Source organism: Hyalella azteca, unplaced genomic scaffold (genome assembly GCF_000764305.2).
Source record: "Hyalella azteca isolate HAZT.00-mixed unplaced genomic scaffold, Hazt_2.0.2 contig183, whole genome shotgun sequence".
NCBI classification, from domain to species: Eukaryota; Metazoa; Arthropoda; class Malacostraca; order Amphipoda; family Hyalellidae; genus Hyalella; species Hyalella azteca.
This window is the reverse complement of record NW_025930542.1, coordinates 72,672-83,612: the sequence shown is the minus strand read 5'-3', so window position 1 is coordinate 83,612 and position 10,941 is coordinate 72,672. Positions and strand designations below refer to the sequence as shown.

Here is a 10,941-nt window from a genome sequence, read left to right as displayed (position 1 = left end):
TACCGACTTCCGTAGGGATACCATACGAACACTCGCTTATCTTCCCATCAACGTATCACAAGGATACCCCGTCAATACCACGTGAACTTCAAACCTTATCTTTTTTCCTAGCAGTTTATATTCGAAGCGATGTCACAAGACTTCAATAACCCGACTGAAAATCTGTCTTTTTATGCCTGAAGATTGTGTAACTTTTTTCTAACTAGTTTCAAACCGAAATTTGCTTGATCATAACTTCAGGTTTAGCACGAGTCACGAACTATTTACTCGTGGAAGATTTCAAACTTATGGCTAATTCTGGATTATCCACTGGAAATGATTACTCGAAAATCGTGTTTTCTGTTATTCAATTGTTTCCCTTTGTTGCGCTTACAGTGAGTATTGGGGCTTCAAGTCGTGTCCTGATTATTTTATGTCCTGCTTCCATGATCACACTTCATAGATTCGAGACTCCCGCGAAGAGCAGAGGTTATCTTGCCCTGCTGGGGAATTTGGACGCTCCCCCGGGTTCTTTCTGTCTATAAAATTTTATTAACTCTTGTCTAACCACTAAAGCAGTGATTTAGAGGGCAGTTCGCTGTGTTAATTTATACGCAACTTTCTACAAGTATTACGTCCTTTAGTTTCTGACTTCCATAAGTTTTAACAATTCAGGTGAACTGCTCAGTTTTTCATTGAAGTCTTGCTTGATGCTCTCGTGGACAGTTCATATTTTGGAGATATGTTAAGCAGCTTGCACATGCGTGGCCATGCAATTTACCTGCCTAATCAATGCACATTTCTGGTCGTTAATGCTTAGCGAGCGTTAAACAAAAGTTCGAATCTTAGCGCAACGACAAACTTATAAGGATATTCCTTTTTTTGCGGGGAATGAGGTACTTTCAAAGGAATCGAGGAAAAGTGATAAGATTTTCAATTAAGCATAAGCATTTGATCCGTTAATTAAATTGGAATAATTGCCCGATATAGTCGCCGCTTTTTGTATAGACTATTATTTTACCTTAAATTCGCTCTATCCAAGGTTAATAGCAAAGTATTCAGGACCATTATTGCAGCTGCAGTTGATGAAACTTGGTTTGTCTCTACTCCGCTGTTCGTCTGTGAACAAGGTGGGTAGCTAAGCTGGACAAGCTGTAAAAGCCGTTATTGCAATATATTATTAGTCTAGAAACTGGAAATACTTGAAAACCTATGCATAAGTAACTGTGTTAGTATTTCTCAGAATAAATTTATCCATGGTGAGTCAAATAGATTTCATAAATTAATTCACGTAAATATATATATCCAACGATAATATGTATTGGACGCCCTCAACTTCTCGACTCAGCGGTCGCGTCAGCATAGCTTAAAATTAAAGATGGAGCTATCAATAACCCTGGATCCTGATGAAATTCGACCATAGGCAATCAGTCTATAATCAAACGCGTATTTTCGTCTATGTGAGCTTCGGTTAAACAAGCTGAGCTTGGATCTCTATTGAGTGTCTAAAAAAGCACAGGATATGTTGATTGAAAATGATGCTTTGTGTAGGAAAGTGAACGGTCGTTCACAATGATTTCAAATCCAGAGGTACCGGTATTCTCTTTCCTCAAAACTAAATTTTAGTCATTATCAAGATTTAGTTTATAGTAGTTGTAGGCATAGATGCTGATACGATTTATTTCATCTGAAATATAATACTTTAACGTTCATGCTGTTTTCAGGTTGCCATGGAATTGACAGACGTCGTCCGAACTCTGAACAAGTTTGCCCCGTTGAGATTTGCAGGTTCTTGGGACAACGTAGGACTGCTGGTAGAGCCTCCCTCTCTCTCGAACGTATCCAGGATGTTGTTGACGAACGATCTCACAGAACCCGTTCTGGAAGAAGCTGTAGCCGGCAAGGCAGACTTCATCCTCTCCTACCATCCACCGATATTCCAGGCCCTGAAGAAAGTCACCCAGCGTCACTGGAAAGAACGAATTGTTGGGACATGCTTGCAGCGCGGCATTGCTGTTTATTCTCCTCATACGGCGTATGATGCTCTTCATGGAGGTGTTAATGACTGGCTTGTCGGGGTTTTCGGTGATGCCGTTGTTGAGCCTCTGGAACGTTCAACATCCTCGTCTCCATTTTCTCATCAGCTCCAAGTCATTTCCGTTGATGAATGCTCCACTAAGAATCTTCAAGACGAGCTATCTGCTCTCAAACATTCTCCCTATGCTATTTTGTCTGATGCGCATCAATTACCTGTCACAATTTTGAGTTCCCAGAAAGATTTGCCATCCCTAATCTCGATTTTGATTAATTTCAACGCCAAATTTGTTCTAAGCCACTGTGAAAACGTTCCAGAACTTCACACAGGCATGGGAAGGCGGGCCACACTTTCTGCACCTGAGACCATCGGAAGCATTATCCAGAGACTTAAGACCTTGACAGGTCTGTCTCACGTACGTTTGGCCCTTGCGATGAATCATAGCCTAGATACGATAGTGAGTTCAGGTGCGGTGTGCGCTGGTTCCGGCATTAGCGTTCTTAGGAACGTTCAAGCTGATCTGATCGTTTCAGGCGAAATGGGACATCACGACGTTCTTGAATTCACGCAAACGGGGCGATCTGTTGTGCTCCTCGAGCATTCAAATTCAGAGCGTGGCTTCCTATCGGCTGTACTGCAGCCTAAATTACAATCGCTGTTTAAGAACAGAATTTCGGTGGTTGTGTCCCAAAAAGACCGCGATCCATTACAGATCGTCTGAGGTGAACTGATATCTCATGGAAAATCGGGAAATATTTTGGATCCTTTACACTAAAATGGTACCTTTACACTCTCTAAACTTGCAACTTTCCTTATATAATTACGTTAATGTTATTAAATAGTTGGTTAATCGTGGGGTGTATCGCTTTACAAACTCTTAATAGTGTTTCCATTCCTACAGATTTATCTTTGTGGTGCACTTACTACGCTAATTGGTTTTCATTCAAGTGCGTGTGTTCGCCTTCTTGTGAGGAAATGAAGGCATTTTATGTATCGGATTTCTGTGGTCAGTTTGTCTCTAATTTGCGTCTTTTATTGCATGTTATGAGCGCCTCGGAAGCTTCATTTCAAAAGGAAGTGTGTTGGCGGTCTACATTTGTGCTTCCGTTCAGATCCTCTGCTTCTCAATCTCTTGCGGGTATGAAATCTTGTGCCCTCGGTAATCCAACAAAATATTCTCTGTCGTCCATGCCGGCAGTTGTTCCTTGCATAAACGAAATGCGCTACTCAATTTCATCTGCTTCCAATTCCTCTCATAGTCAAATTGTGGAAAAAAATACCTTTCCTGGGCCATTGGGATTCCTTTCCTCTGCTGCTTTACCAACGTCAAGAATATCTCAGAATAGCATTCAAGAAACTCGAGTCTTCGATAAATTGGCAATTACTCGAAATACAGTCGAAGTTTTACACGTGATAACTCCTTTTTATGCTCAAAATCGCAATTTTTCGAACAAGCCGCCCAAAATTGATCGCTCTCGCGTGCCGGAGCTGCGGGAAGAAGACCTGGAAGAGAAGTTTATCTGCGGTTGGGGACCTGGCGGTCAGAGCATCAACAAAACTGCCAGTGCTGTGTACCTCAGGAATATTCCATCCGGTAACTTTGCTGAGCTTCATGTTCATTTTTATTCTGTAAACAATGAATTAGGTTTGTGCCCTTTGATCATACGAAGTACTTATTGTATGGAAATGAGATATATATTCAGTTTCCGCCCGCTAAAACTAGCCGATCGTTTCAGGTTTATTTGTGAAGTGCCAAACGTATCGGGCTCAGCACCAGAATCGTAAAGAAGCGCGATTGCTGCTGCAAGAAAAACTGGATATGTTGATGAACGGTGAAGACAGCGTCGTTGCCCAGAAGCGGCGACTGCTCGAAGCTAAATCCAGCCGAAGAGAAAACAAATCTAAGAAGAGGCGGCAGCTCCAGGCTGCCTGGAAACAGAGCTTGCTTGATGAGGAACCAAAATCGTTGTCTACTGAAGCTGGACTCACTGTCAACAATGACTCTCAATAATCTCAACTTATATCTTTCTCTACAAATATGAAATTCAGTGAATTATGTGTGATGCGGCGCGAAGTTCATTCAAAGATCTGTACTCTGTCCAAAGAAAATATTTTGCAGGCATGGAATCAATAATTTATTCTGAATCAGAAAGTGTTTCTTGAATGCAAACAGGTATTTGAATTAAGAATTATTCATGAAAAAAAAAAGTTCACATTAAGTAACTTGAATTTTGTGTTGTTCCTGTTTATGATCGCTTAAATATATGGCAGTTGATTTTGTACTTATTTCAGTGAAGTTTTTTTATTCTTCCATCATATAGTAGAAAATCATAGTCGATTTTTAAAACGTAATTGTATCTCGTTTAATGTGAATTTTAAGTTTTCACACTAAGTAATGTATGGAAGCAGATTATGATGGGGTCTAAAATGATTAACTCTAACTGATGTTTCCTAAACTGTCTTTGCGACGGCTAAACGTCAGTCATTAATTAGTTGTGTGACAAGCTGTCACTCTACAGATGTCGCCCGGAAACTTCTCCTGGTGAGTGGCATTTCCAGTATTCACCACACCCAATTTTAACGAGACAAGCCTTAACTTTGCAGTCATCTTAGAAGCTTGGAGAAACATTGTGGAGGGGAAATTATCTCGGAAATTTTTCAAATTTTTATTTCATGAAAACATGTTAAACATTTACCAAAAATAAAGTTTAATTGTAAGGTGTCTAAAATATAGCTCTTAATTTTAACTAATTATCTGGAAAAAAATTCACTGTACTACAGAGGTAACAGGTACAGGGGTAAAAGTAAACAGGTAACAATCTATAATTATTAGCAAATTAACAAGGATATAATGCAAGTCTTTAAATATCTTCGATGCACTAACTAAATAAATTACATGGCAAGAAATGGCTGCGTATTGACTGGTAACTTAATTCGAGATCTTAATTTCAAACGCAGCTCCTCGATTTGATGCTGAGGAAAAGACGGCTCACCTTCCCGTTATTATTTAACGCTTACACGGTATCGGTAAAAGATGAGCATGTTTAGGTATATTATGTTTTTACGACACTACTGAAGATTCATTTAGTTGGAGGATTTATCCATCGTACTGGCCAGCCAGTAGTGTTAAAAATAAAACTTTAAAGAAGGGACTTTTTCCGGCCAATTGGAAAGAAGCTTTATACTGCTTTAGTGACACTACTTTTTTTTTAAATGACGTCAGTAGCCCCTGTAACTATCGTACTGTCAGTCTCGAAAGTGTTCTTTGTAAAGTAATGGAATCTGTTGTGATGGATGGAATTATCGATAACTTGAATATTAGCCATCTAGCAGTCTGTCAGCATGGCTTTAATGTCGGCAGATCATGTAACACGAACCTCTTGTCTACCTTTAATGATTGGAGAACGCCTTCAAGAACAGACTAGACAATGTTATGCAAAAGCATATGTTCAGTCGTGAGATGCCTCTCACCCTACGAAAATAGTAAAAGTCCAGTGATAATGTAAACCAACGTCAGTTGAAAGGAAAAGTACAAGAATCGACTACAGGCCTATTTCTTCAACGCTGAAGATGCTATGCAATTCTATGCACTTGTCACTGCGAACAGTAACACTGACGAAGCGAAACGCGCTAGTGTGCTCCTGAGCGCTCTGCACGAGGAGAGCGACGACAGCGACGTAGCGGCCAAGTTCGAACAAAATAGCTTACGCTACAACGTGGCGGTGCCTTCAGTCTTAAAATGCCTAGCAACTTACGGACCAGGCAATAAGTCCAGCAGCTATCTCAATCAATCGTCAGTTATGGAAAGATCGGGTTCCAAAGGCCGGATCCCTTGTGAATTCAAGTCACGAAAAGTTCAAGAAACGGCAACAGGCCATGAGCCTATTTCTTCAGTTCCCACACTTCTATTCTATTAAATCTATGATTTCGCTTGATATTGCGAGCGTTCTAATTTACGGACGACTTCAAGGGAGACGAATATATAATTAATGAATCAATTAATTATTCTCTATATCTTCTACTAATCAACAACAACTAATTTCATTATTTGTACGTTTACGAATGAGCATTGCCTTGAGAGTTGCTAAAAATCACAATCTAAATGCCTAAAACTAATCACATGTATTGCATTCTACATCAAACAGTAGGCAGAATGAATGAGTAATTTCACATTTTAAGTCACGATACGAAATCGGGTAACAATACGAGATCCTAATTTTAAAAGTACATGGAGGATCATAAAGAACGCTAGATTACTGATGAGCTTCATCGTGCTGAATAACGAGTATATACGGTACCTAGTAAAATTTTATACATAACTGCAATTTGAATCTATTACCTACCTACTGGGAAAGGCAAATTTATCTCAACTGGCACCGATACACAATTCTTGGTTATTGAATATTAGTTACCATTTGTATCCTTGGCTGATTTGTTTCATGATCTCGGGTCCAAATTGGTAGACCATCTGCTTCTCGCGAACTTGCAGCAGAATATTTTTCTTGTAGTAGTGCCTGAAATTTGAGTGATAGAAAAATATTAAAAAAGACAATGACAGGTATCAAAGTTTCTACGACGCAAGCCAAGGTACGGATCATGGAAATATGAAGCAATTTGCAATATATTTTTCTTCAACTAAAGTGTTTTACGAAAAGTTAGTCTTAATTAATAATTAAGTTGTAATTAAAAACATATTATATTAAATTATCAACTTTTAAGTATCTAAACTGAGAATTCATTTGCGTAACAGTAGACTGCAATCGGCATTGTGGATATTATACAAAGAATTTTGTGCAGTTCAAAATAGGATCCTTGCTTGGCAAATAACATTGTAGGTTTTGAACTAAGAGTTGAAGTGCATATCGAAAAGGACTCAATAATCAACATTGTGGTAATTGTACAAAGAATCAATTAGCAGTGCAAAGTAGACTCTTAGCTCAGTAACAAACGTTGTAGTATTTGAACTATAAGTTTAGCTGCATAACGTATATTGACTCACCTCAATAATCGAGCAACACTCTCATAAGGAAGGCTATGTCCGTCAGAACCTTTGCGTCGACCCCACGCGGCGCTGATCTTTTCTTTCTGCATTAGTCGGAAAGTTCCTCGAGCCTCGTCTTCCCAGCGCACGAACTGTGGGTTTGTTCTAGGGTCTTGCAGCAAGCGAATTATGAATTCCCATATTTTTGGATTTCGGTCTGGAAAATAAATTAATAATGTTGTTTTTTTATTGCTTACGGTTGAGAGCTAAAGGCGAATAAATTTTTATTACTGAATAATTTCCGGGACTTCTGTGAGCATATGATAGGAGAAAATACTAAATTTTGGGGGTTACTTAATAAATTTTGTTGAAAGTTATCACATAATTAGCAAATAAATTAATACTATTATATCATTTAGAGGCCTTACAAATGGAAAAAGAAGCATCACTAATATAATAATTAGTTTTTCAACTCACATCTGCTCTTGCGAAGGCCTCCCGATGGTATTTTTTGGAACCAATGAGAGGAGTTGATGATGTCGTCCTTCAGTTCTACTTGCTCGACTTTCATTGGCCAAGATTCCTGCGCTGTAAAATGAGAACCAGTCTATAAAAATTTGGTTCTCAAACAATTATCAACTACTCGACTAGTGTTTTATGCCATCTCTTGTAATAAAAACAGCCTATGTAGTGATCATTGACTGTATTGATAACGAGCCCTGTTGCCAAGTTAATATCTTGGCAACAGCCAGAAAGTCTAAACCCCATAATGTGTTGTAAGTAAACGATTCAAATCATCCCTGAACGATGCAAATCTCCAGTGCTCTAAACTCTAAAGCAGCCCTGGTACCTCGGGCTGAATGGACAAATCTTCCCCACCCGTGGTGGTGAAAATTACTCTCGAGATTTACTAAACTTTTGCTACTGTCAATAAACCAATTATATTTTAGAGGCTTGCCTACATGCAAATTTCGTAAGTATTTAATCAATCAAAATATTTAAGTTTCTATCACAGAAAATTTAATTTGTTCTTCAATTGTAAGGTAATTATTACCGATCTCAGCGACGTCGGATGCAGGTTGCCATATTTCATCAAGGTTAAGCTTCTCAATGCGAGGCTCAAGGACGTTGCTCATGAGTCCAGGCGGGGAATTTGGATTAGTGTCATAACCATAAGGTGAAGACGAGCTTGAACGTTGATAAAATTCTTCAGCAAAATCGCTCGACGAGTTGTCCAGACTGTTTTCGAAGGAGGTGTCAAGAAAATTTTCTGATCTATATTTTTGGGACTCTTCATCGAATGGATATGTCATAGCCGATTCATAATTTTGTAACATCGTGTCAATATCATCGCTGCAGCTGTAGTAAGATGAATCAAGTGTTTCAATGTTCTTGAGAGTTGAAAAGTAATCGTTGCATCTATAATCTTGAAATTCTTCGTTGTTGGATGGCACTGATGATACATTGTGAGAGAACAAGGAACCCTCATTGTGTGTCGATTCAATAGGTTCTACCATGTTTTTTAGGGTAGTGTACTGAAGACCTGTTGGCATATCGGGACGAAAATTTATTGGTTGGAAGGTGCAACTATTCCACACTGTTGCATATTCTACTTTGTTTAAAGGAAAATTATGTACAAATTTCTTATACGATTCATTCTCATTTGTGACCTGGGTATTCGATATGTAGAGTTATAAATAAATACAACTAAAAAGTGAAATGAACTGTCAAGAAATGTTTACAAAAATACAAGGATAACGTTTTAATAGGAACCTATTAGACCATTGCAGCTTCCCGTACAGGATACTATCAACTTGATGCTTTCATCACTCACCAGATGCAAGCATGGACTGCCCCTCTTCTCTTATTTTATTATAAAACACTGGGCCGTATTCGGAGTCAACGTTGGCTGAGAAGTCGCCGAGATTCCAGCTAAGAAGTTGTTTTCCGGTTACGCATCGGAAAACGTGGAAGTTTTTACAGTTCTCGTACGGTAGATTCTCAGCTCTGCACACCGCCAGAGCCCATTCGAAACAATCCTGCAGAAATACGAGCAGAAGAAAATTCTGTTACTCATTTCCACTTTACAATTTCAACAAATCGCGGTTAGTATTTAATTAACGTATAAATACAGTTTGAACAATTTACCGAAATTTAGCAGTAAAGCTAAGCCATTTATGATATATTATATTAATCTATTTACAACGAAACAATGGGCATGCTTGTAGGCCCCACTCTGAAGTATTGGAGTGAACTTGCATATCCTAACTTAGTGTAAGGAAATAATGGAAGATTCAGTAGAAAGTGAAAGTGAACTGTCGAATTTAAAACTCCGAAACTTCATTCCAAGTATACTAGATCTCAGGGAATTCGTTGAGTTTCCTCTGAAATAATGTGCTTGGCAAATAATTAGGTAATTATAATTAGGTTGCTTTTTGAAAACATAAAGTGTAAATTATCTACTCAAGAAAATTGTGGCACCATAGGATTTTTGTTCTTAAAAGTTGAGTATTTATATTTTACACTCGAGAAAGAGGCGGAAGTTCGTTATTAAGTTCAAAATTATTGCATCATATCAGAAATTATTCAGCTTAAAATAGAGCGTGATATCTTCGCTGGCTCAGTTTGTGATCGTGAAGGCTATTCAACCGCTCTGAAAACCGTTGCATTATTAAGTCTTTGACTGATCCAATATATAATGTTTAATAGTAATAGATTTACATCAACCGGGAATCACTAAATAATTTATCACACTATTTCATAGATTATACTATTCAGGTTTTTCTACGCTTTAAAATTTTATGCTTTCAGGGTACATTTGGTGGAGTTTTACTTCTACTTAACCTGATCGTTGCCCGGGCCCTGCAACTCGTACTCACATCGCTGGTCCAGTTTTCTATTCCGCGGTTACGGAAGCTTTCCAGTGAATCGTGTAGGCTTTGCCACCGGTGGCAGGGATAAAGCTCTTGCCATTGGTCGTCTACGATTTGATTCACAACAGTTTGTTCAAGATCTTCAAGCAAACTTGGGTTATTTGTGAGGTGCAGTTCATTTTGTGTCAGATAAGTATCACCAAAGTTTAAAGTACTATCGTACAAGGTTGAAAAGTTTGGCAAAGTGGACATCATAAGTAGGTAAATGACTGTTGCATAAGGCGTTAGAAGCGAATTTCATCTACGATTTGTAGGAGCAGTAGCAAACAGTTGCTCTCGCCACAGATCTCGTGAAGCAAATACTACCTTGCTGTCCTTCCCCAAGATATAAATAGCTAGCTGACCAGACAGGTTATGTCGTGCGGTTGAATAATACGGCGCCGGAAACATTTGATTATAAAACGTTCTTGGTTGCCTCAGGAGCAGTTGAACCTTGCCAGGTTCGTTCATTGGCTGGAAGAATTCGTTCAGTTTCGGGGTTAGTTGTTCCCATGCAGTGACTGCATTGTGGATTAACGGCAACTAAGCGCGGGCTATTCATCCACAATAACGATATTTTAAATTTACCCTTCGATCAATTTTCATAAAAAAACGATCGAGGTAAAATGGCATGAACCCTTATCTCTGGAAATCTTTGAAAGTCGAGAACCCTCACGCTCCGCCTCCAAACGGGTTTTTCAGGTTAGCAACACGTTACGCCACTGTTGCGACCAGCCCTGCGAGGGCTCGGTCGGAGGACCAGGACAATAACACATTCGTGACGCTCGAATACCAGATACCTCAACACGATCTAACTTTTCGTCCTCTCTTTGACGTCACGGCATACCAAATAAGTAAAAATGTCTGGTTGAAGCCTCAGGGTAAACTTAAGACTCATGTAGTTTGGTGGCCCTTGTAAAAATTCTCTTTTGACATTTACTTTTGTAACGGTGAATTTTAGCATGGTTTGTTGGGTTCTCAAAATATCGAATTAGCAATGACACCGCGCCAGATTAAATAATCTCAGTAGACAT

At 38.9% G+C, this 10,941-nt stretch overlaps 3 protein-coding genes across 3 annotated transcripts; 2 read left to right on the top strand and 1 right to left on the bottom strand.

Annotated features, from left to right (window-relative positions):
• The first annotated feature begins 32 nt into the window (after positions 1-32).
• LOC108666542 (NIF3-like protein 1) lies at positions 33-2,735 on the top strand. Its single transcript, XM_018153438.2, has 2 exons — positions 33-1,109; positions 1,704-2,735. The coding sequence occupies exons 1-2, from the start codon at positions 1,065-1,067 to the stop codon at positions 2,733-2,735; spliced, it is 1,077 nt and encodes a 358-aa protein (XP_018008927.1). The 5' UTR covers positions 33-1,064.
• Positions 2,736-2,842: 107 nt separating this feature from the next.
• Positions 2,843-4,305, top strand: LOC108666533. The gene is made up of 2 exons (XM_047884169.1): positions 2,843-3,608; positions 3,751-4,305. The coding sequence occupies exons 1-2, from the start codon at positions 2,843-2,845 to the stop codon at positions 4,023-4,025; spliced, it is 1,041 nt and encodes a 346-aa protein (XP_047740125.1). The 3' UTR covers positions 4,026-4,305.
• Positions 4,306-5,900: 1,595 nt separating this feature from the next.
• LOC108666540 lies at positions 5,901-10,213 on the bottom strand. The gene is made up of 6 exons (XM_018153436.2): positions 9,875-10,213; positions 8,830-9,034; positions 8,050-8,538; positions 7,473-7,583; positions 7,014-7,212; positions 5,901-6,528 (listed from the first exon to the last, which is right to left on the bottom strand). Exons 1-6 carry the CDS (start codon positions 10,121-10,123, stop codon positions 6,423-6,425), a joined length of 1,359 nt encoding a protein of 452 aa, XP_018008925.2. The 5' UTR covers positions 10,124-10,213; the 3' UTR covers positions 5,901-6,422.
• Positions 10,214-10,941: the final 728 nt, after the last annotated feature.

Excerpts from the sequence above, each read along its gene's own strand:
- LOC108666533 (XM_047884169.1), top strand. The coding sequence starts at position 2,843 with ATGTTATTAAATAGTTGGTTAATCGTGGGGTGTATCGCTTTACAAACT. Across the intron at positions 3,609-3,750 it reads CCTCAGGAATATTCCATCCG|GTTTATTTGTGAAGTGCCAA; the intron begins GTAACTTTGCTG and ends CGATCGTTTCAG.
- LOC108666542 (XM_018153438.2), top strand. The coding sequence starts at position 1,065 with ATGAAACTTGGTTTGTCTCTACTCCGCTGTTCGTCTGTGAACAAG. Across the intron at positions 1,110-1,703 it reads GCTGTTCGTCTGTGAACAAG|GTTGCCATGGAATTGACAGA; the intron begins GTGGGTAGCTAA and ends TGCTGTTTTCAG.
- LOC108666540 (XM_018153436.2), bottom strand. The coding sequence starts at position 10,123 with ATGATGTCCACTTTGCCAAACTTTTCAACCTTGTACGATAGTACTTTA. Across the intron at positions 9,035-9,874 it reads TAGAAAACTGGACCAGCGAT|GATTGTTTCGAATGGGCTCT; the intron begins GTGAGTACGAGT and ends GTATTTCTGCAG. Across the intron at positions 6,529-7,013 it reads AGTGTTGCTCGATTATTGAG|GCACTACTACAAGAAAAATA; the intron begins GTGAGTCAATAT and ends CTCAAATTTCAG.